The 26,095-nt window shown below is 40.4% G+C and overlaps 1 protein-coding gene and 1 long non-coding RNA gene across 4 annotated transcripts in view; one reads left to right on the top strand and one right to left on the bottom strand.

Moving 5' to 3' along the window:
• Positions 1-26,095, bottom strand: part of THEMIS (thymocyte selection associated) — a 61,279-nt gene that overhangs the window by 1,637 nt on the left and 33,547 nt on the right. The window contains exon 5 of the mRNA XM_028721735.2: positions 1,521-1,674. Within this exon, the coding sequence (XP_028577568.2) occupies positions 1,521-1,674 (154 nt within the window). The remainder of the gene's footprint in view (positions 1-1,520; positions 1,675-26,095) is intronic.
• Positions 9,372-26,095, top strand: part of LOC144327265 (uncharacterized) — a 39,615-nt gene continuing 22,891 nt past the window's right edge. For 2 of the 3 annotated variants that reach the window (XR_013392250.1, XR_013392248.1), the window contains exons 1-2: positions 9,372-9,483; positions 11,656-11,761. This is a non-coding gene — a long non-coding RNA (uncharacterized LOC144327265). The remainder of the gene's footprint in view (positions 9,484-11,655; positions 11,762-26,095) is intronic. The other variant, XR_013392249.1, reaches the window with a different exon arrangement.

Raw genomic sequence — 26,095 nt, 5'->3', positions numbered from 1 at the left:
CAAGCAGGCCCTGCTCATATGATCTACCCAGCCCTTTTTCCTTGTGTGAGTGGGCCTCCTCACTTATATTTATGTACATCAGCTCTAATTGCCTTAAAGGAAGTTGATAAGGAGGGCGCATGAGGACAAGGATCACTATGGTGCCTCTTTGGATGTATTTACCACATCCTCAGAGAATGAATAAACCAGGCTTTAGAATCACTCACATTAGATTAATGGGCAGAGAACTGAACTGTGTGTCATCAATGTAAGATGCTGACAACTCTCTCAGCTTTACCCATAAAAACCAACACCACTGATTATTACTTTCTGAACCGTATATATTTATTCACAGCATTTTTTGTGATTGGAAACAGGACTCCCATTGGAATCCATGGCAAAACGGTGAAAGGAGTTGGGTTTTACCCACCCAGCAAGCTCAGTCTTGAAACCTTGTCATTTCATATCCTTGAAGATGACAGTATGTAGTGGGTAAAGACCGGGTAAAGATCTGGTACTGTACATCAAAGGATAAAGTGACTTCCACATTCGTTCCTGATCTTGCTTCCTTTGTGAATCTGCTCTCAAGGAAGCGACTCTTTTGTAAACACTGATCCCACTCATATGTGGGAGTTATTTCTAGTAAGTAAGCAAGCAAGCATGGCTTGTAACCTTAATATTATAACACAGGTTGCATATCAACAGCAATGACTGGGGCCTTCAATTTGGCAACATGGCACATTCAGACACTCCCCTTGTCATCTGTCATGCCCCCTACTTCTCTCAGTTTTTTTTAAATGTGTTTCTTGGCTTTTGTTGTTGTTTGCTGCTTGTGAGAGGATGCTTTTTTGTATGTTCTGAGGTGTTCTGAGCATAGCCATTTTTTCTTCCATAAAATGGCCATTTTGAGGAGCTCACAACAGATTCTTAGGTTTCCAGATGTACCCCCGGGCACCAATATGTTGAGGAGCCTAGAATTATGATGTACCAGACACAGGCACCCTGTTGTAATTCCAGGAAGCCATATATGGCTGAGAGCTGCTGTTCTGTCAGGATTAGCTTTCTGCTTTCCCATTTGTAGAACATAAGAGAGAGGTCTATAGTAAGTATCTCTGAGAAGCACTTTAAAAGTTTGAAACAATATAAACGTTAAGCATATTTTTGGAAATAAAAAGTGTAAACTGAAGACATCTTTATAGTTTTAACACAATAACATACTTTTTTTTATTAATATCAAGGCTGAGCAACAGTGGTGGGGGGAAATGGAGCCTCAAATTAAATATAATAAAGGTCCATCTGTTGTGAATAACACTGACTATTCTTGTTGCAGTATGAAAGTGACTTTAATTCAATGCTGCTGCTAAATGATCAGATGTATCTGTGGCAGACACATGAGTGGGAATCTGAAGGGACCCTTGGGGTCCCTTCTAACACTATGATTCTCTAGAGTTCTGTATTTTCTGTGCTTTTATACAGATCCAGTGGTTCCAGATGAAATCATGCAAGGTATCATGCATTTCTCAGAACTTGGGTCAACTGACCTTTAACCATCCTGTTCTCTGCAGATGTAGCTGTCTGCGCCATCTCCTCCTTGTTCTCCTGCTGCTCCAAATCACTTTGACAACTCAACTGTAGTCCTGAAACAGCAGCAGATTGATCTGAGGGCCGTTTCTTGGTGGCATCTACATAAACATCCTGAAATGACATCAGACAGCAAGATTGATTTATGCGTAAATTGTTAGTCAAAACGTGAAGCTTCTCAACAATGAAATGAGGAAGAACCATGACTGCATGTTAGGTAATTTGCTGCAAGTTTGACAGAAGTATCTTCGGTTTGCCAAAGGAAATTATAAATCCTACATTTACTTAGTTACTTACTTATTTTATAACACACACACACACACACACACACACACACACACACACCTTTGAGGTATATAAAGCTACATTAAAGGTAAAGGTACCCCTGACCGTTAGGTCCAGTCGCGGATGACTCTGGGGTTGCGGCACTCATTTCGCTCTATAGGTTGAGGGAGCCGGCGTTTGTCCACACACAGCTTCTGGGTCATGTGGCCAGCATGACTAAGCTGTTTTTGGCGCACCAGAGCAGTGCACAGAAACACCTTTTACCTTCCCGCCAGAGCGGTACCTATTTATCTACTTGCACTTTGACGTGCTTTCGAACTGCTAGGTGGGCAGGAGCAGGGACTGAGCAACGGGAGCTCACCCTGTCACGGGGATTTGAACCACCAACCTTCTGATCGGCAAGTCCTAGGCTCAATGGTTTAAACAACAGTGCCACCCGTGTCCCTAAAGCTACATTACTTTAATATGATTGGAGTATCAAGGAACATATCTGGTCATATTTGGTGTATGCTATATTTGTATGTACATACACAACACACAGAAACACATACCTGTGTGTTCCATATATGTATGATATAACATCTCTCTCTTTTCATATAGAAAAATAGGTATATATAACCCATTGCTTGTTGCAGGAAAATCGAATGTCAGATTATCCTCAACTTGTTCAGTCACAGCTTGAAGAGTTCCAGAAAGTGAGATCTCTCCAGCCCTTTAGAATAATTGGATAGTATCCAACTAAGTTTTGTTCAGAGTAGACCCACTGAAATGAATATAAGTTAGGGACATTCATTTCAGTTGGTCTCCTCTGAGTGAAATACCACCCATTTGGATGCATTGTCGAACTGCTGTGACCATCAAGATGTTTCTCCTACTATTCAACTGAAATCTACCTTGCTATAACCTAGGCTGATTAGATCAAGTCCTATACACTTGGGTAGCAGAGGACAACTCTCTGCCCTCTTCTGTGTGACCAGTGGCACTGCAAGGCCAGATTAAGGGAGCAGGGAGCAGCAAATTTTTTTTTAATATGTAGGGAGATGAGGCTAGGAAGCCAAACTTAGGTGTCATCATTGGCCACCTTGTTTTTAAGGTAAAAGTGAAGGATTGAACAGTCAGGCAGCCAGACATGCTTCTAAGGAGTAGAGTTCTCAGACCTAATGGGTATAATTTATAAGACCAGCTACTGCATACATATGCACCCTCAGGGCTAATATCTGCTTGAACAAACTGGATAAAAATATCAGTTATAAAAAACTCATAGTGTCTATACAGCCTGAGACCTCTGCATACTTGCTGTCTTGTTTCCTAATTGCTTACATGATTACAGTGCACTCACAAGCCTCTCACAAACAACTTCTGCATCTTGATCAAATATTTGGGAACAAAAGTTCTATGTCATTGAGAACAGAAGCTAAACTTTCATTCTCCTCTTCAGATTCTTTTAAAGTTGCTTTTCTTCTTAGTAATCAACACAGCATGAAGCACATTCCTGATTTTGAACTGTCCTCAAATAAATTGCAAATAAAGCTTTATTTTAATAAAGATACCAAATGGGAAATTTCCCAGCTCTGAAAAATGTGCATAAATACTGTGATAATGTTATCAATCAGGTCAATCCTTTTATTCTTTTACAGCCTCTTTCAGAAAATGTTTCCCAAGGGCATTTTGCAAATAAAATAACATCTAAAAAGGGCTTCAATAGTTGAGAGTAAGTCATGTTAGATTTTAAGTTCAATTTATACAGTGGTACCTCGGGTTACATACTCTTCAGATTACATACTCTTCAGGTTACAGACTCCGCTAACCCAGAAATATTACCTCAGGTTAAGAACTTTGCTTCAGGATGATATGCATATTTGGGAGATTACAATGTACAGTCATGTACATTGGTAGTCATATTTAGAGTTGATCCACTGAAACCAATGAACTTAAGTTAACATTGGTTAACATTGGGCATCACCTGTTAAAAACACTAAAAATCTAGGTCACCACTGAGTTAATGGGCTTAAACATGCTCAACTTATCACCCCAAAGTGTATTGCTGAGCTCTTTGCTCAGCTCTTTACAGTCAGTTCAGATGTGGGCTGTGCAGAGGAAATGTGTACAAAACATTGGAAAATCCATGGAAAATCCATGCCATGTATGACTTGGTAACACAGGGCTCTCTTGGCTGATAGATTGAGAAAATCCAAATCTACATGGATCTACTGGGTAATCAAACCATGTTTTATCAATCCATTTAGTCACCATTTCCATAAGGCATGTGTCAACGCTAATGCATTCACAGATTTCCTTCATGGTCAGGCCACTGAGTTGACATGAAACTGAGGAACCAGATCTATTTATTTTACCCAACAAATGTGAGCATATTGAAATAAATGAAACAGCCTTTGGATACATTTCAAAGCACCTATGCTTGCAGGAACCAAAGCCCCATAGTTTGCTTAGCTTCCTGTATTATTTGGTGAAGGAAAATACTAAGCACATCGACTATAATACTATGTTGTCTACACAGAGCCTTTCCTTGGTTACAGAATGAAACATGAAACTCCTCCCCACACATATTAAAGCAGCAGTGCTGTGTATTTGGGCATGTAGAAGAACATCTCAAATTGCTTTTAAAAAAATTAAAATCGTTCTCAGCCATAAAATTAAATCTTTAGCAATAAAATTAAAGCTCTTCTGAGAGAAATCACGTTATAAATTATTGAAGGCCTTTCTCAGGCTCTAGAGCCTACACAGTTCTTCATAGAATTAAATGGTGTAGTTATACATATTAAGTTGTACAAATAGCCAGGGAGCTCCTGCATATAAAGATGAAGAGCCCAAACTATTGCTTAAACTATATTGCAAAAGAGTGAAGGCAGTGGCTGCACAGGTATGTAATACTTTACCATGGTGTAGTGTTACAAGAACAAGCCTAACCTTTCCTCGCCCCCAACTCATAAGCACCTACTGTTCCTCTCGTTCACTGGCAAAATTGCAAGGAGGGAATTAGAATATTTCATTTTTGTTTTAGATAACAGCTTAGCATGTTGTCGGAACCCTAAACTATGGTAAATCTTAACAAAGATTAGCGAAAGCAAGGCATGAACTATTATTTGAGGTTAGCTTGCTTGAATTAACCCAGTTTGTGTGGGTTCAAAGGACATGTCCAACTTTGGTTAATCAGAAACAGTTTTTGAATTCCCCTTGATAGCTGTGCCAGAAGGGAGTGTATGAGCTAGGTTTGTTCTTGTGATGCTGAACCATAATGGGTGTTCACATGTTACATTCAACAACTATATAATCTATGTACCTCAGTATACAAATAGTATATTTCCACATTTACGTACAGTGGTACCTCGGGTTAAGAACTTAATTCGTTCTGGGGTTCTGTTCTTAACCTGGAACTGTTCTTAACCTGAAGCACCACTTTAGCTAATGGGGCCTCCTGCTGCTGCCGCGCCGCCGCTGCACGATTTCTGTTCTCATCCTGAAGCAAAGTTCTTGACCCGAGGTACTATTTCTGGGTTAGCGGAGTCTGTAACCTGAAGCGTATGTAATCTGAAGCATATGTAACCCAAGGTACCACTGTATATGTAACATTCAACATGTGTGGAGTCTGAGTACCTGTCTACGCAATAGCTGAGCGGTACAAATCAACAATTGTACATTATTTTGCATGAACGCTTGTACATGCATAGAGACAGCTTTTACCTGAATTCAGTGTAACGTGTGAACAAACCTATTGCATCACATCCAATGCTTGCTGCAAAGGGTATGCTAAGGGTTCCTACAGCAATGCCTCCCTTCCTGCCAATTGGCCTGAAATGCTACCTGTCATCCAGTGCAAACATACACCTTGCAACTCACGTTACTGGCTGATGGGTAGGAATGTACATTAGTACATATCTATAATAAAATCTGGTTGTAGCCTAAAAATAAAAAGGGGTGTGTATTGACTGACTTTTAATTTAAAAACCGAGGGAATTCCAGAATTCTCAAATGATTATAACATTTTATTTTCTCAAATTATTATAACAGATCATTATTATAACACTTTATATATAGCAAAAAGTAAGTGGATGATCAAGCTTAAGGGATTTTTATTTTTTTATTTTTTTTTGGTATAACAGTAACTGCACCACAATGTGCAAAACATATAAGGAATTATATGGCAATGAACATGCCACAATTCTTCTTCCTAATACACACACCACGAGTGCATACACACACTACAAGAGGAGAGACAGTATACTTTGATGAAGTTGCACATTGCTAGACAGAACGTTACATTGTAACGTTGGCATTAACTGTTGCCAATTATCCACCTGTCCTGTGGATGTTTAGTTGTCTTATACTTTCAAGCACAGTATTGCCCACATTGACTAGCACTGACTCTGCAGGGCACCAGGCAGGAGTCTTTTGCAGCCCCCTGGAGATACCAAAGACTGGGGTTTCTTGCAAGCAAGCAAAGTACTGGTAAGTGCTCCACCACTTAGCTGCATCCCTTTCTGAGAATCTTCCATGTGGCAAATGTGTACAGTGGTACCTCGGGTTAAGAACTTAATTCATTCTGGAGGTCTCTTCTTAACCTGAAACTGTTCTTAACCTGAAGCACCACTTTAGCTAATGGGGCCTCCTGCTGCCGCTGCGCTGCTGGAGCACAATTTCTGTTCTCATCCTGAAGCAAAGTTCTTAACCTGAAGCACTATTTCTGGGTTAGCGGAGTCTGTAACCTGAAGCGTATGTAACCTGAAGCATATGTAACCCGAGGTACCACTGTACTTGTAAAAGCAACAATACACTACCAGAGTTGTGATGCTACTACTACTACTACTGTGACTACAACCACAATTAAAAAACACTATATCTTCTAGTAATGGCAGAGGGACAATGACTTAGGGATCTTACTTAGACCGTGTACACATTACCAGCATAAAATGCAGCGTGGAGTTTCCCACCACCACTACTGATTTTCAAATCACATTTGCATATTGCTGTATACATCTGTATGGTTAAGGTGTGTTTATAAGTCACCCACTGTGTGTCTACACCAGTGGGTAGAGAGCAGGTATAGAGCAGGTGTTAGGTATCTTCATAGGGCCTATGTTTTCAAATCAGACTGAAGCTGGTTTCAGGGGAAGCACATCAAAACACGGGATTTCTCAAAAAACCCTACAGGATAGATGTGGACCGTGCCTAACATCATGTGTCCATGGCTTCACAAGCCAGCGGAAGGAAAGCATTGGATGCAGAGTAAACAGGAGGGTGCACACAGCCTTGGAAACAGGATTGGGACACAATTTATTATTGAGATAATATATGCCATCAATTTTCTCTCCTACTTTTTTAAAGAAGCAAGTAGCAAATTGGTGATAGACAGAAGCTAGACTTTGGTCCAAAGTAGTTGAAGGAGCCCTTCTCCCATTATCTGCCTGCCCATGCCTTAAGATATGTTGGTGAGGCTTTCCTTGCAACCCCAACATTGAGCTTAGTGTTGAAGTGGAGAAGAGCCTTTTCAGTTGAGGTTCCCTCCCATTAACTTCAGTGGGAGAGGGAAAATCTGAACATTGGTGGCCAGGCTCTGTAGCCTACAGCTATTCTGCTCACATCACTGGAACTGAGTATAGGATATGTAACTCAACAACCAATAAAAGCACACCCCACGCATATGATCTCTAAATGGAATCATTGGGTGCACATCATGAGGCTAAATGTCTTTGGCCTCCTGAAAACTCACAAGACAGAACTTCATAAAGGGCACTTTATAAATAAATAACTTTATAAATGGAGCACTTGACAAAACATTTGCCTCCTGGGGATTCAAACACATTGCTAATGTCTCTTCCTAGAACCCTCACCCTCACCTTGGGACTCCAAACACAAATGCATGCTGTGTGTGTTGCCATGCAAGGGTGTGTTTTGGGGTATGTGCTCCCATTCTTGGCTTCTGCCATATATCAGGGCACAGCCTCCCTCCTGATTGGTAGGATGTGTTGATGTTTCCAGGGACATTGGGTGTGGGTGTGAATTTTACACTTTTTTGGTACCCCGCACCCACCCTTTTGGGCTGAGCATGCCTTAGGCACAGTGGCTATTTTGCTGGCATAGCAGTGGCGTATGTTTCATATCACTGTACTGTGTAAGATGGATTTCTCTGCCCCTTATCATGGTCAGATACAACTTTGACAGAGAGGATTTTCACACTTCCCAAGTCTAGGTCCACAAGATTCATATGCCCAGCTCAAATTTCACTATTCAAACATTAGGAAATCCATTTCTCCAGCATTTTGTTCCTCTGCTATCAGCCACCAGCCTTTAAAACTGGCATAATTGTGATCCATACTTATGTTGTTTTCCCCATGGAGAGGTAAGACCTTAGCAAGAAACCAGGATTTTGCTCAAAAGCATCTCTTTGCTATGAATCGGATGTCTGCATGGCTATCCATAATTGATGTTCACAGGCATTTAAGATAAATGCCTTTAAAATATAAAATTAGAAGGCGCTGGGAACCTTTGAGACTTCACAGGGTGCTATTAATAAACTAGACAGCGAGTCAAGGCTGATTTGTTCCACTCTGGAAAAGATAATGATTTTTTGATTGTTACTTATTTTATGCCACAGTGGCCTTCCTGCTTAAGCTGTCAACAAGCCCAGCTATACTGCACACCAGAGTAATATCTTGCAAGGGTATTACATAACTACAGTTATACGAACTGACAGTGTCCATAGTTTTGCCCAGAAACTTTAAACGCACTGCCCCAGCATGCAGATCCCAACCGAGTCCCCTGGGCAATGTGGAATAAGGAATTACAGGTTTCTAAAAGTCTTCCAAATGGCCAGTGACAATGAAAGGAATCTTCATGCAGCCTTGTTAGCATACAAGGCGGCAAGTAGTGCTTCACGTTCTTTATTTTCCTGAAGAACTTGGAAGGTACGTATAATAAAATGTGCATGAATATTTTTTAGCATCAAGTGCCTATTAGTCATGCCTAAAGAGGAGGTTCAACGAGAGTCCAAGGTGATAATCTCAGAGAAAGCAACACAGTTATGACAACGCAGCAGCTACGTTGGGCTAAAGTAAATAATGTGTTGTAGTTTAAACCTGCTCTACCTTTTCATTTGGGAAGAGTTTAGCAAGCACAGTCGGTGTGTGGGTGGGTAGCAGGCGCTGAAATGGAGGTATAATTTGAGTGTGGTAGTTACAGTGCCCATTTTACATTCCACATAGCACATTTTTCATTAGACGAGTAGGATGGCAGTTTTTGAAGAAGACAACCATAAAAGATTGTGGATAAATCTTTATTTAAACTTATTACTATCTCATGATGAGTTTCAAAAACAAATTGCCTCAGTCCAGATGCTCAGATGTACTTCCTCAGAGTGGCTGGGGAAACCCAGCCAGATGGGTGGGGTATAAATGATAAATTATTATTATTATTATTCCTTGCAAACCCAGCCTGCCTGGACTGCCTTGGAACTTTAAATGCGGGGAGGTGCATTGTGGGAAAGGCAGGCAGAGTTGCCTCATTCTGTTGTGAATAGAGAAGCCTGACTATTTCCACGTAGATTTAGGAGCCTCCTGGGCTGCAAGAAACGACTAAGCCATGGCAAATACCTTCACCAAGAAAATGTTGAGCTTTTAAAAAGTAGGTGAATTATTCCCCACAAGACACATTTAGATAAGCTAATGTATTTTCAACTTGTTCAGTAGGTGGAATTCTGTTGTAATTTTTTCCTGAGGCAAAGTTTAATCTACCACACCTGAACAGAGTCAGCTAGCATTCCAGGTGCCTTGCTTAGATCTTAATTCAAGCATAATTCACTAAAACCGATACTTTCCACCTAATGAAAAATAGGGTCATCTGAGGAGGAAATCCAGATTCTCATATGCACTATTGACCTTTATTTTCCAAAATGTAATTGGGGAGAGGGGCCTATGACCTGGTAAACTGATAAAATGTCCCATTTTGTAGATTTCCATTTTTAAAAAAGCCTATTGTGTACTAAAATGCTATGTAACACACAAATGCTTTGTAAATAAACAGGGAAAGGGTGGTGCTAGGGAAACATACTTTATTAATTATTTGCTATCTTCAGGGCAATGCCGTGGAAACCACTAGATGTCTCTGTTTCCTGTTTTATGCATTACACTTGAAAATTAATACAGCTAAGATATTCCATTTTAAACTCCTCATTTCAAGGGTCCATAACTCAGAGTAAAAATTCACTGCAGGCAACGACTTGTCATAAAAAGATCCAATCTAAGAGAGGTATTTATTTTCTTCTACTCCTCCTCTGTACATTTGAAAATATGCGGCTCTGCATAACAGCAGTACTAAATTGTTAACTAGATTCAAGTTTGTCTCTGGGCACTGGTAGATGAAATAGCCGACAAATAATGCAGACTTAAAAAAAACCAAAACCCTAATCCCATGTGAAAGTATAAAAAGAGGGGAAAGAGAAGGAATTGTTTACAGGAACAACTTCAGAAGGGGGATGATGATATTGCATTTAGCTTCCAGAAGCATTTTGAATTCGTGTTACAGCTCTTTCTTCCCTCCCTCCATCTCATGGTGCAAATCAGAAACAAAATATTTCACGTAATCCTCCCTCTCCAACACAAAGTGCAGAGAACATTTCTCCTGCATATTATAATTAAAGCCCATTCCTCACTTTTTCTGAAATATTTTCAAAGTGACTCACAAAGATTTAAAAAAACAAAAACGTCATTAAGATGAACAGAAAATAAAAACACACATAATACTTAAAACATTTATACACCAACAACGTAACAAGAAATAATATACCATACATATATCCATGCAAACATTTCTCCACCATACTAAAACAGGCTCTTTTTCACAGATCTTTGTTTGGGACTCAGAACTTGTTTGTAAATTAAGTTCTCTGAATGTCCCCACTCCCTGAGGTTAGGTTTATTGTGACTTGGGAGAGGGTCTTTTCCTTTGTACAGTGGTACCTCGGGTTAAGAACTTAATTTGTTCCGGAGGTCTGTTCTTAACCTGAAGCTGTTCTTAACCTGAAGCACCACTTTAGCTAATGGGGCCTCCCGCTGCTGCCATGCCGCCAGAGTACGATTTCTGTTCTCATCCTGAAGCAAAGTTCTTAACCTGAGGTAATATTTCTGGGTTAGCAGAGTCTGTAACCTGAAGCGTATGTAACCTGAAGCGTATGTAACCCGAGGTACCACTGTAGTTGTTTATTTCCTTGACATCTGATGGGAGGGCATTCCACAGGGCGGGCGCCACTACCGAGAAGGCCCTCTGGCTGGTTCCCTAGAATCTTTTTTCCTTTTTTATTTCCCCAGACTTTTAAAAACTCCAGCTGAACAGCTTTTTCTTTTTAATTCTGCAACTATCATTTGGTGTTTTTCTTGTTCTGTATGTGATTGCATATTTTTAACCATTTTACATGATAGCATATATCTATATTTATATAGGTATTTTTCACACCAGATTGGACTGTGTATCAAGGCTGAGTCACACATCATTGCTTGATAACTGCAAGCAGCAGCTGGAGATTCTGTATATGTAATATATTATCATATGTCAAATGCCACAGGCAGAATTTTCATCTCATTTCATGTCATCTGAAATACAAAGTTCTGAGGTGGAGTCAGTTACAGCTGTTTCTGGCCATGCCTTCACCTTACAAGCACAGCTCCTTGGCTTTCATTATAATCAGAACTGTTCAAGCTTGGAGATGTATGCCCTGCTATCTTAAGTACTTTACATTTTTATAGCATGTTTTGTCTTCAGAACACCAGACTATTGACATTGACTAATGAATCTTCACAGAATCCCAGAGGAAGATGTGGCTGCAGATCATCGTCTTATTTTACAGGTGGGTGAACTGAAACACAGACTCTGCTTGTGTCAAGAAACGAGAGTGCCTGGAAGAAAGGTAGGATTCAGATATAGAGCTTACGTTAGCCCTATTCACAGGGAGATTGTGCAGGAAAGCTCTAGTTCTGCCTTCCCTACCCAGTCACCTTTTGTGAGTTCTGACTGTTTACATCAGCGAAACCTCTTGTTCTTGTGAAGCTTTCTGCACATTTTGGCATCCTAATCCACTGAAAATTCTGGGTTGTAGAATAAGCTTTCCAGTCATGCAAAAGTACCTCTGGATCCAACCACACACATATATAGCCAAAGGAGAAATGAATAATATAACACAAGGCCAAACGCTTTCTTCAAGAGTTATGTTTCAGCCACCTGGGGCCAGAAATGGGTTTCTTTACATCCAGGGAAACCAATATGAAACTGCACCCCTAAGCCAGCCCAATAATTATGATGTAAAAGATTAACAGTTGTAATAAAATGAAACAACAAATACATTTACACAAGTCTTGATAAAGCACCATTAATGAATATTAAGGATTATTTTCAAGAGGTCTAAATTTGTCACTGACTCTGGAATGGGGAAATTGGCAGTACCTGTTGTTTAAAGCTTTAAATTTCTAATGAAATTTCTGCAGTATTTAACTCACTCCCCTATTTTGCCATGAAATGCAATGATTGCCCATGACCACTAATAATATGTATAACATTAATCATGATTTTGGTACCTCTTTGAATCAGGTGCCCAGGACTCTCATCCCACCCTAGTTCTGGCCCTGCAGCCCATAGGAAGGCGGACAGCAAAGGATCTGTATAAATCATATTGGGAAGGGTATTTCACTGTCCAAGTGCCACAGACAGTCAAAAAAGCTTTTATCTCCACCCATTGACCTTCAGGTGGCAGGGAGACAATCAACAGGTGTCAGTACCTGAGCAGCATGGCGGTGCATGCTCAGATGGAGGAAGACTGGCCTTCATATATGCTGGACCCAAACAAATTTTAAGACCTAAATTTAAGGCCTTAGTTAAAGGTTAAAAGGGTTGTGTGATGCTGTTTTGTGAGTGGGAAACTGCAAACTGAAAATGCAAAATGGCATATTTATGATAATTTCTAGTAACACAGTAAAACTTAGGAACTAAAAGAGGAACACACACACACACCACATAGAAAGAGAAGTTTATGATGTGGTGAATGTGCCTCCAGTGTTTCTCTGGGATACCATTTTAAAGTATTTATATTGCTGGCTGGGATCTGGCCTCTGATAAGAAGAAGAAGAAGAAGAAGAGTTTGGATTTGATATCCCGCCTTTCACTCCCCTTCAGGAGTCTCAAAGCGGCTAACAATCTCCTTTCCCTTCCTCCCCCACAACAAACACTCTGTGAGGTGAGTGGGGCTGAGAGACTTCAGAGAAGTGTGACTGGCCCAAGGTCACCCAGCAGCTGCATGTGGAGGAGCGGAGACGCGAGCCTGGTTACCCAGATTACGTGACTACCGCTCTTAACCACTACACCACACTGGCTCCCGAAAAGAAAAAATTGATAGAGCAAGCAACAAGCTCAATAAAAGGAATCACTAAAATGAAGAAGTATAATAGTTTCAGATAAACCTTTCAGCTAAACTTCTTTTGCTGTACTTTTCCATATTTCACAGAATAATACTAGATTCAAGATTTCTCATCTTGATGACTTTAGTTTGTGGTCCCAGCAGAAACCAACCCAGCTGAGTTTTGGATATATTTTCAAATTTTGATTGTTCAAAACACTGCAAAAATAAGGTGAAATTATTCAACACTGTTCCACTGGATGTGTTGCTGATTATTTTATCAACTTCACATCCCCCCCACATAAAAAGTAGCTCATCATTCATTCAGCTTTTTCCGTTTTTTCTTATTATGCCCAATTTTAATATACCTATAAGGGACATAGAACAAATATATTGGGAATATATTATTCCTGAAGGAGTAATATCTTCTAGTTACAAGTAAACAAATGCATTTGTGTTTACTTATTACTAGAAAATATTACTCCTTTAGGAATAATATATTCCTTATTCAGAATTAAGAATGGCATTTCCAATAGTGCGCAAACATGATTGTAAAAGTACTAGAAATAGTCATTAGTTTCTTTCCGCAAATTCTCCATTCTAGCTCTCTGCCTAACATGAAACTTTTCAGAGCTCGTTTTGATGTTATATAAAACTGTCCATTTCTTGTTCCGAAGAAACTGTTCTGCATATCACAGAGAAACTGAATATTACCCTGTGGTTATCAAAGGGATTTTAAACATTACATGATCAAAAGGAAAGTAGCTGATTAGCAAAGGGATACTTAATCCAACTTTGTCCAAGTTGGGTGTACATGGAGATGCCCACAAAGAAGGCCTGTATTTGAATAAAATTCATTGCTATAGGAGAGGGCAACTCCATGTCTGCTTTGGAAGACCCATGCCATAAGCAACACACAGATAATGTGATTAGAAAAATGCAGTGTCCCTGTGCGTTCTGCTCATAGATGAGGAAGAGGAAACTTGGTTGTGTATGAATTGGAGCTCCATGTGTGCAGCTTTTGTTGTTTTCCAAATTATTCCCTATAGGATGGAGCTCCTATTACCAAAAGACTGTTTCTTCCTCCTTTGTGAAAGAATGACTAAAAGAGGAGGGCAGCACTAAACTTCAAACCAGCAAATAATTAGGAAATTATAAAAAGGAGATAGAAAAAAATGTTTCATGTTTTTGGAGAAGCACTCTATACTATACCCTACATAACGGCTGCTCTGGAACTTTTACATGGAAGTTAATCCCCACCAGTAGCCTTATTTCTTCTCATGCTAGTAATAGATGAGTGGGGTATAAATAATGCTATTATTATTATTATTATTATTATTATTATTATTATTATTAGTGTGGGAGGGTTAAGTGATCTTATGCTGCAAACTCAGTTGACAATATCTGTTGGCATACAGTATTAAGAATTTAGGAGAGCACAAACTTTCCTTCCTTTCTTGTCAACCACGGCAAACTGATGGATAACTATAAAGTTACTATGAATTCTTTTTAGGTCTCTAATAGCACAAGTACAAGAAAATAAACTTAACAAGCTCTCTGTTCAGAGGCTTTTTCTATCTAACGTTGCATATCTTTTGCTTCTTCTAACACAAGGAGCAAATGGTAAGTAGGGCCACTCAAGCTACTTGAGTATGTTTCCTCTGATAATCAGAAGCATGTTTTACACTTTTTATTACACATTTTTCTGGCTGACTGGTACTTAACTGCACCATGTTTTACGTTTTTGTAAGCTCTCTTCCTTGCTGTACTTATAAAGAGAAATGGCCCTGATTAACTGGCTAAGATAATCAAATGTCTGGCTCACTTCATTTTAATGCAAGCATCACTTGAGTATCTTCAACAGAAATGCCCGTTTCTATCCATTATAGTGTCACCTGCTGTACTAAGGGCACATTCCAGCTCCATATTAGTTAACACTGTATCTATGTTTCGCACATTAACCACACTATACTTCTAAGCTCAGCACTGGTAAAAGATAATAGCAGCATCTTATAAAAATAAGCAGCTGAGAGACTAGGCTTTGTGTGTGAGAGAAAAAAACTTTTTTAAAGCATACCCTTGAGAGCTGAAATATAGCAGAGCTACACTCATCATTGCCCTTCATGAGCCAGATCACATTCTTGCTAGGAAGTTCCACCATTGATAGCACAGGTGTTAACAGCTTTGGTCTAAACCACTGTGCCTAGGGCTTGCCGATCAGAAGCTCAGTGGTTCGAATCCCCACGACGGGGTGAGCTCCTGTTGCTCAGTCCCTGCTCCTGCCAACCTAGCAGTTCAAAAGCACGTCAAAGTGCAAGTAGATAAATAGGAACCGCTTCAGCGGGAAGGTAAATGACGTTTCTGTGCACTGCTCTGGTTCGCCAGAAGCGGCTTAGTCATGCTGGCCACATGACCCGGAAGCTGTCTGAGGACAAACGCCGGCTCCCTCGGCCTATAGAGCGAGATGAGGTCCGCAACCCCAAAGTCGTTCGTGACTGGACTTAATGGTCAGGGGTCCCTTTACCTTTTTACAGCGTGAAGACCCCAAACAGAAAGCAAAAGTGAGTAGAGGAATTGAACATTTCTCCTGTGGAAAGTTTCACAAACTGTTACTCACATGAGATGCCCATTCATTTCCCCCTTTCCATATTATTACACTGGAAGTATTATTTGCTCTTATTTCCTTTTTCCGTGTTTCAAAACTCTGTAATAATTTCCATTCTAAAAAACAACAACAAAGCTTTATTCTGATACCTTGTATGTAACATTGGGTGGGGGGACAGCAGGGGAGCCAACAGAAAAGAATGAAATAATGAAATGTGATTCCAACATTTGTTTGCTATTATATGATATATTTTTGTGTTTGTATATTGTAAACCATCCTGTGATCCTCGAATGAAGGGCAGTATAGAAATTTAATTAATAATAAGAATAAGAATAATGACAACACCACCTTTCAAAGTTGGTGCACAGGGATAGGATGAGATAAAAATCTGGCCCACTGGGCCAAAAAAGATTTGCTACCCCTGGATTACGAGAATGCATGCCAAAGGTGGTTAACACATGACTTAGCAGATACTGAACTACAATTCCCACCATCCCTGACATTTGGTCATGTTGGCTGGGGCTGCTGGGCAACAACATATAGCAGGCCTAATGGACCTGCAGGCCTTTTATGCACCTTCTGAATCAATTTATAGCAGACACTCAGATACCTGTGACTGGATTTCCTATCGCTTTAAATCTGAGTACTGTATTGGCTCGAATATAAGCCGCACTTCTTCTAAATTCCGACTGTGAAAAGTTAAAGTGCAGCTAATATTTGCGACCTTACAAAAAGCCCAATATCACTGCTGAAACAGACAAACGGTTAACCCTCCCTTAACTCTTGGAGCCCTGGTGAACAGGGCTGGTGGGTGGCTGGCAGGCAGCTGCCAGTGCCACTGCCTCACACTTCCCACTGTGCACCTCCACTGTTGTTTGGGGAGGGGGGTGTTGCTTTGGGATTCAGCTCATAGAGAAAGCCAATGATCTCTATCCAGGTCCAGCCCAATCAAATCTCATTTTGTTCTCCTTTTACATGATGTTACATCCAGCCAAAATCTGCCCAGCCCCTGCCCAGCCCCTGGAAGCATCTCATTCTTTAACTAAGGCCAATAGTCTCTCAAAGAAACTGGTCTGAATATAGAATCACAGAATCATAGACGTTGGGAGGGACCCCAAGGGTCATCTAATCCAACCCCCTCCAATGCAGGAATCTCAACTAAAGCATACATGACAAATAGCCATCCAACCTCTGCTTAAAAACTTTCAAGGAAGAAGAGTCCACCACCTCCTAAGGGAGTCTGTTGCACTGTCAAACACTCTTACTATCAGAAAAGTATTCCTGGTGTTTTGTCAGAATCTTTTTTCTTGTAACTTAAATCTATTCATTTGGGGTCTAGCCTCTGGAGCATGTGGAGCATCCACCCTCCATGTGACAGCAATGTGATTCACTTATTGTTTGGGGATGTGCAAATTAGGTAGGTTTGCATTAAATTTTCAACCAAAAAGAATTTTCACCTCATCCTTCTTTATCTCAGTAAGACTTAGGCTGGATCTACACAGACCTTTTAAACATTGTTAGAACAATATTAGATATGGCAGTCTAAAACGTCACAGGGCATACTGGTAAATAAAAAACGTTCCTACCTTGTTTTGTCAGTAACAACACAGTTTCCCTATTTCAGGGTCCTCCATAGCACCCTCTGGTGTCACATTTTAATGTGTCCGCATTCTTAATGTGACCGTTAAGTTATGAAAATCCTTCCTTAATCCTTCTTTAACATTATAAACCATGAGTGTAGATCCGCCCTTAGTTTCAATCATGATTAAATTTAGCTGAAATAGTGTGTGCGTGTGTGTGTGTGAGTGTGAGTGAAAGAGGGAGAGAGAGAGATGCTACCTAAGCCAAATGCATGATTTAAATTTCAGATATGAATGTGACATATCCTTATTTTTAATCTTGGCCAAATCCAAATACACATCCCTACTGAAGTATAAAATTGAGTGCGTATGATCAGCATCACTTTCTTCTGCTGTTACACTGATTTGCAATGGATACAATCCAAAACAAAGTTAAGCATGCTTAGTTCTGTATTGCATTGTGGCCAACCGAGTCAAGACTCTAACCCCAAATTCAAAGCAATACTATGTTGTGATACTGCAAATATGTAAATCCTTCAGGCAGCCTCTGTAAGCAGAGGCCTATGAGATGAGAAACTGGAACTAATCAGGTCAGACACTTCTCCTAATGCCTATATAATAATACATACAGTGTTAGCATTTTTTCTCTCCATTTCTTAGTCTCTGAATTTCCTCCTGCCAAATCCTTTCCATGCCTTGCTAAGCAACATATTAATTCCAGCTGGTCCATTAAAATCATTAAGTGGAAATTATTGTTACTTTTTAGAATGAGAACTATAAACACACACACATCCCTCTCTGCATAATCCAAGAATATTGTAGACCTCAGTTGATTTCACTTTATATAACCCATTAATAGCACACAGGCAGCATTGAAAGCAACAGATTGTAAGATTACTCTAGCATTGTGTTCACTCCCCAACAGTTATAGAGGCACAAAAAGAAAGGGCCAGTTCTCATAAAACCATTAGTAATTTCATCAATATTCCTTGCCTGTGATACTCACAGGGAGGGAAATAGGCTCAGTCCATACAAAGCATGGCTAGCAAATGATCGCAGAATGCCTACGTAACATCCATGCAGATATGTCCCCAGACTCAAAAATAAAGCTTACATCTTAATGTCCAAAGTCACAAGCACTCCCTGGGTGGTGTCAGATCAACCTTTTCAAACCCAGCATCCACTTTCAGCTTTAACCTGTAACCCACTTTCTCTCCTTTTTTAGTTTCAATCTCTCTGTCTTTCTCCTTCTCTCACATGTTTGCCTCTCTGTCTTTGTTTTTTTTTTTTAAAGACTACCTTAAGCAACAAATAGAAAAGAAAATGAAGATGGTGCCACAGGTGCTAGCTGCATTAGGCTATGCTTTGTGGCAAAATCCCCCCCCCCCCAGGTCAGGTATGTTTTCATAATCTGGAGGTAACCCATGGCACACTTGGCAAAAGCCCAACCACACCTCATCTAGATGTTTCTTAGGGCACGTTGAGTGAAGCTGAGCTACACTGACAGAGCCTGAGTGCAATGTCCTTGTGGATCAATGGAATAAGAAATGGGTCCTCAGATCACAGAAAAACAATTGGAGTGGTATAATATAAAGCAGGGCTGTCCAACTTTTCATACCAAGAGGGCTGCAAAAGTACTTTGACATGGAACCTGGGGCCACAGATTGAATTAAATTTTCTTGTTGTGCGTGGGGCAGGGGAGCGAGGCCAACATTTGATGCCTCTCCCCCCCCCCCCGCCAGCCTTCATGTTGCCTGTCACGGCTAAAATGGCTGCTGTTTCTTTAATGCTTAAAAAGCTGGGTCAGCACTGGTTTGTATATATAGAGTGAGAAATGTTAGTTTGTTGGGTTGGTTGGTTGGTTGGTTGGTGAAAGCTGGTAGTGTTGGTGTGTACAGTTGGTCAGTCGCTTTTGCACAAAGACTTTTAAGAATAAAAGCAGAAAGCACTCTGCAAGGATATTCTTGTGGACTCTTTTATGCCAACAAGGGCCTGAGGACCAGGCTGAGGAGACAAAGGGAGGTCAGAACCCTTTCCCTTTTCTTTCTTTTTTTTTTTTTAGAAACACTGACATTGCCTTCCCAAAGCCATGTAAGCAAGGCACTGGGCTTTGGAAAGGAGGGCCCTAGAGCTCTTCCACCTTCTTCCCAAAGCTGTGAAAGTGTTCACTAGGCTTTTGGAGGGAGATGGTAGGGCTTTAGGACCCCATTGGAGCCCTCAGGCCTCCTTCCCAAAGTCCAGGGTCTCACTTAGGCTTTGGGAAGGCAGTGTGAGGGCTGCAGAGGGGGTGGCGTCAAATGTTGCCAAGGGCTGCCAAAAAGGTCTTGAGGGCTGCATGTGGCTCTTGGGTCATGTGTTGGACAGCCTTGGTACAAAGAGACAGGAAGAGAAAGCTGGAAGGCATAACAACAAGGGAAGGATGGCAGGGCATGAGGATAGGAGAGAGTGAAGAAGAAACAGAAAATGGGTGGAGCGGAACAAGCCTGCCTCCGAGGACACCCTAAGAAAGCTTTAATAGTGTCAGTGAAATTCTGCATCCTGATTTTTTTACTGGCAATTTACTCTTCCAAGCGGGTTTGCATTTACTTTCCATTTTATTCTTCCTATAAAGGAAATTTAGCTCTGGGCAGCACAGTCCAGGTTTTTATTTTTTTACTAAACAAACTCTATACGTATACAAAGTTTGAGAAGAATAGTCTCCAAAGCAGGTTCTACAGAAGGAAAAGGAAAGTTGCAGTAAAAGTCACTAGCAACAATATACATTTTATCAATTTAATTCTAGAAAAGCCTTCATCATTCTCCTGGAATATAGATGTGATAAATATGTTAATGGAAGATTTTGATGATTGAGTTTGTAAAACTACAAAGCCAGAAAGAAATTACTATTTGCTTTTCTAAATTAAAAAAAAAAATCAAATCAAATCATGAATAGGGAAGGTGGGGAAAAAGCTGATCAGAGAGACATAGCACTTAAACTCTCTCAGACTGGAGGCCGAAGATTTCAGAACACTGAAGGTGGTATGATACAGAGATCAGCTGCCACATAATTCCAAGGAATTTGGGAGCTTTATGTTATGTTAGACTAACCACAGGTTGTTGCTATAGTGAATGTGGCCTGTCTCTTTAATAACAAAGCCTGTGATAGAAAGTCCTTTCCCTAGGCGTGCTGGCTTTCATAGTGGAATGAGAACGAGTTGGAACCTTAGTTTTGGCTACTTGCCAAGTCCTTATTACATCCATTGAAGTTATCTTCACTCCAAACCCACAGTTGCAATATCCAAACCTGGCCAAAGTTAGTGAAAACTAGCCAACTTCAAAATAAAGGGTTCAGATAAACTGAAACAAAATGGAAGTGTCTGGTATCTTCATAGCAACGCCAGAAGAGAAGACGTAAGGAGTAGCAGACACAAGAGCTAGGGTTAGTAAGGTGCCTTGTAAACAATGGTTTCCCATTATGTATGCATGGGGCCACTGTTGCTTTGAGTGTATGAAGTCTTTCAGGTATATACTCAATGTACTCAGTCTCCAACCCCACTGTGACCATTAATACAGCTGTGATCACATCTTGTTTGGGTATCTTGGCATTTATATTCACAAGTTCTGGGCAGTGTTACCCCCTTCTTCTCACGGTTAATAAAGCCCTTCTACATTGAACCACCAAAATGGCTTTTCTCACCAGCCATAGTTGAAACGAATAGTGCACAGCTTTTTCTTTTCACAAGATTTCATTATACAAAACATAACATACACATAAAAGGTGTGACACCATCTATGTATGTTTTCTCCCCCCTCCCCTGGTCCATCATCATGTCACAACCCAGCACAGATTATTTTCTGACACAACAAATAAGTCATAAAGATTTCTCTTTTTACCTGAAAGGAAGCAAGATAACACATCTTTCCCCTTTGCTCTTTGCTGTTATACTTACTTGTACTAGTTCAGTCATTTTCCCCTGTTGAATGCACAATTCCTTTCCAGTACTAGGACACATATATTCCTCTTTGTTTTAAATACCTCCCTTGTGCATTTCTGACAGGCAGAGTCTTTTATCCAAAAGGTGGGCTGTAGTGGAGTCTTTTATATCTAGTTTTAAAGGAACATCCAAACTACAATTTATACATCTGTACAATCCCCTGCTGTTTCAAAGAGGATCTTCTGACTTCTGTGCCAGGCAGTATTTCACTGCTTGAAAAGAGGCCCTGGGATTTTCCTATAAGCTAGCAAGGCAATAATTTTCATGCCATTTGGAAGTCATATAGTTCCCTGATATCTGCATTCTGAAAATAGAGGCAATGTGCCATCAAATCTACACAATTAACAGGCACAGCGTTTTTTTAGCAGTGGATCCTGAAAAGTCTACAACAATATAGTTACATGCTCCAGACTTCCCCAACTTCCAGTGGCAGTGCTAATTTGGGTATCCTTTAGAGGAGAGAGCACTGGAGACTTAACAGTGTTCTTGTAATGTTTTGTTTCTTTACTAATATGCAAGCAGAGCATAGGTGGAGGTGAATTGACAGCATGCATATTCCTGCCAGGCAGCAAGGCCACTGTCCCACATCAGATCAGCAGAGAGAGATACTCGCTCCTCCATACCCAGGTGCCTTCAGTTCTCACCCTCTCCACACCCCCACCCAGTCTCATGGGCTCTGTTCCCAAACGCCTGCTTCTTCACGCACATATAGCTCAGGAGGAAAGTGTGTCAACTGTCAAATTATCTATGTTCAAATTCTGTTAGCCTCTCCCATTCAAAGCACTCAGGAGCGATCCAGCTATTTTGTAACCATTAACTCTCATGGAGGAAACCTTCATCATCCACTCTGGGCTATTAACCAGCAGCACTGCCTGACAAAAGAAATCAGAAAAATAAGCTGGCCAGCAGCAGACATGAGCAATGTTATCAGCCAATAGATATCACAAACAAGGAAGCCATCTGATATAAAGAAACTTTCTCCAAAGTCTATTTTCCATTGCAGTTGGCAGACATTTTCTAATTCCAACTCTTAAACAGCCCTTTCTTAGGGCAATATTCTCCATCTATTTTACATTAAGGGTAGCCCATCAGAGCATGTCCCCGATACTAAATATAGCCCAGAAATTGTCATTAAATATTTTTGAAGTTCCCTTTTTCAAATGAAGCAGAGGCATGATAGGCTCTAGCTGCCAGGATGCTGGGTGTAAGAGAATTGCCAGTGTGAAATCAAAGAGCTGAGAGTTTCCTGTAGGGAATTAATAACAGATGTAAAAAAGAGTTGATAACAGAACAAATGTGACTAAAACAGGCTTAAATGAACATTTAGATAATGTTAACTGATGTAGCTGTGAGTCTCGAGACATTTGACAGCCAGGAGTTAATTTGAATAGCTAAATTAAAAGGATGCCCGGAAGGGATACAAGAGTGTACTATTGAAAAATATCAAAAATACTAAGAAGAGAGCTCCTGAGGAAGAAGTAGTAAGTGTACACTATAACACTTAGGCACAACACTCACTCTATCTACTACAGTTAGCTGTGGAGTTTTGCTTTGGGGTGGGGGCGATTGTCTACCTATGCCAGTCTCAGAACAAAGGAGAATTAAATGAGGACTGTGGAAGAACAAGCAGGCCAACGTTTACTTATAACTTAGCATTGCCATACATCTGGTAAAACCCGGACATGTCCTCTTTTGGAGGGCCAAGATGCCCATCCAGTCAGATTTTAATATTTTAAAGGAAATGTCCAGGTTTGGGTTGTTTTTTGGGGGGCTAGGTGGTTTGGGGGACATGTGGATGTTCAGGAGGGTGCTGTGCCCCAGAAGTGGAGGTGCTGCAGCGAAGGAAGGCTGTCGCAGCAGAGAACAGGTAGGAACTGGAGTCCCACTTGTGCTTGGGCTGGCAGCGGCTTGGGCTCAGGCTGCTCTGCATGCCGTGGTCATTGCCATCCTGAACCAGAGAAAGAGGTGTGTGGGCACAGTGGCAGCCCCGCACACCTGTGCACCTCTTTCCCCAGCTCGGGCTGCCCTCTGTTTTGTTCTCCAAGACATAGCAACCGTATTATAGCTTTAAAATAAAGGAGTTAGCTTTAAAATAAAGGAGCACTAAAGACTAAGAATAAAGAGATGGATAGGTCAGGTTTATCAAACAGTACCCTTCATTTCATCTCACTCCAGATGTGGGCATAAAAAAAAAGTTGCCTTGTTTATTTTATGGTTCACTGAATTGTCTTCATTGTAGACTATTGTGGAATCAAAGGGCAGCATCTACATTTTTAAATAAATAAATAATAACTGCCGCTCAGTTCCGTTCCGTTCTGCAGTTCTCTTTGTAACAGAATAGCAGGGTTGAGCTGCCCAAGCTCCGGACAGCAGCTGAGGTGTGTTGTGCATACATTGTGAAGGGCAAATGATGGGCACTAGGATAGCACCTGGGTACCTGTAGCTTCTCTCATCTGACATCTTTGCTCATTCAAGACTGCTCTTTGCAGAAATGATGGGCTTGAGATAACTACCCCTTAAAAACATCATTCGGGTTAAATGCTGCTGTTGTGGGTATTCTGTTTTTCTTCTTGTTGTTGTTTTTCTATATTTAATATTGTATGTCTGGCTTCCCCAGAGAGGCTTGCCTGGCCCCTACAATATTCTCTCTTATTTGCCAGGTGAAGACTTTCCTCTCCCCCCTGGAGCTTTTAATAGCCTTTATTAAAGTTTCCCACATGGACTTTGTGTTGTTGTTTATTTGCTACTACTTTACAGTGGTACCTTGGTTTTCGAACGTCTCCGTTGATGAGCATTTCAGTTTTTGAATGTCTCCATTGATGAACATTTTGGTTTTCGAATGCCTTAAACCCGGAAGTAAATGTTTCGGTTTTCGAACACACCTAGGAAGTCAAACATGCCACACAGCTTCCGCTGAGTGCAAGATCCTGAGGCCTAGCTATCGGCTACTGAGTTTTCAGTTTTTGAACGTTTCAGAAGTCGAATGGTCTTCCAGAACGGATTACCTTCAAAAACTGAGGTTTCACTGTATTTGTTTCAAAATACTGTTTTAAAAGTTTTATATTGTCAGGAACAATCATTTTATTATTTTGTTGGCAAACATTGCATGATGTTTTTGAATTTGACATGCTGTTGGATAGGCAGTATAAAAGTAGAACTTAAATAAATGAAAATTTGTATTTTTTGTGGGGGGGGAATCAGAGATTAATGTGGAAGAAGGATGGAAGGGCCTTATGAATGAATATATTCACATTACATGGCTTAGGTAGCAATTGATCTGCCCATCCCTGCTCTTCAGAATTCAGAAATATCTTCTATTTTAGGCCATCTGCTCTCACTGTAAAATGTCCCACTTCATCATCTCTAGAAAAATGAGCAGTGGAAAAGAGAGACTGTATTCAAACCTATTAAGAATGGAACCCAGAAATTTGTGACAAAAGAAAATATCAAGGTGTTAAGTTATTGACAAATAATGTGCAAGTGGTATTCTTTTGTAGAGTCATAAGTGAAAAACCTTAATTCATCATGGATTTGACATTAACTAACTTCGCTCTCAATCCAAGGACTCATTACAGTTTCGATCTGACTTCAGAGGTAGTTGCTTCATTGACTGCTCAGACACAGAGAGGCTGGTTTTAAACGGAGTATCTATGATATGTGTCTGTGAATGTACATATTGAAAGGCCATTCAACTCTGGCCTTCTGGCCCAGAACTGATTAACAGTTTGTGTGACTCTAATTAAAACTGTAAATGCTACATGATTCATAACAAAATAGTAAGAACCATCAACATTAAAAAAACAAAAACTGGCTTAATGGGAAACAATTTTACTGGATTGGATGATGAGGATTTTTAGTCATACCATTCAAATGTCCCAGATATTAGGTGATCATAACTGAAAAGAGGGGCATGCACCCCTTAGTCCCTCCTCCTTTTCAAAATAATCCCATAAGATAACAACCATAAAAATATCACCTGAATATTTTGAGCTATTAACATGCCTTTATCAAGCCCACAACTCTGGGCAGGTCTTGCAAGTTAAGGCATACCCACAATATGATAGTTGTGTTCACAGAAATTTGATAGCAAACCCCATAACAATAGCACAGCAGCCATACCAGCAGTTCAACAATTTTGGTCTTCATTATCTCACACTTACAGTGTATGTTTAAAGCTAGAAGCATTGAAATCCAGGACATGCATGAGTGTTTTCCTTTAATATGAAATATAGTGTGGACAAATTGAAATAAAGCACCAGTACATTCAATGTTTTGAATCCTTGTTCCTCCAATCCACTTTCAATGCCCTATTTTGTAGATAACTGCACAATACTGTTACTGTTTTTACTACCTTCATCAGACAATAACAGCTGTAGTCATTTCCCCTGGTAGCTTCAACAGGGACACTTGGTATGAACAAACAAAACTCCATGTGCTCCAGCTAGTGGAGTTACACTTTGTCACGTCGTTTGTATGTAAAAATCATGGAGTAATTATTTCAATGGGAGCTTTTTATTAGCATCTTAGTGGCATTGCTTTGTCGCAGACTGGCACTCACATTTTGTTCAGCCTTATTTCACATACCAGCTGTGATTTTAGCAGTTTCTATAGACTCATTTAAAGTCAGATTCAGCTCTGTGAAGACAGTTGCCATAAGGCAGAGGCGCCACTTAATTCCCACTTAGCTTCTCAAAAT

The sequence above is a fragment of the Podarcis muralis genome, chromosome 3 (genome assembly GCF_964188315.1).
Source record: "Podarcis muralis chromosome 3, rPodMur119.hap1.1, whole genome shotgun sequence".
NCBI classification, from domain to species: Eukaryota; Metazoa; Chordata; class Lepidosauria; order Squamata; family Lacertidae; genus Podarcis; species Podarcis muralis.
This window is presented reverse-complemented; position numbering and strand designations above follow the sequence as displayed.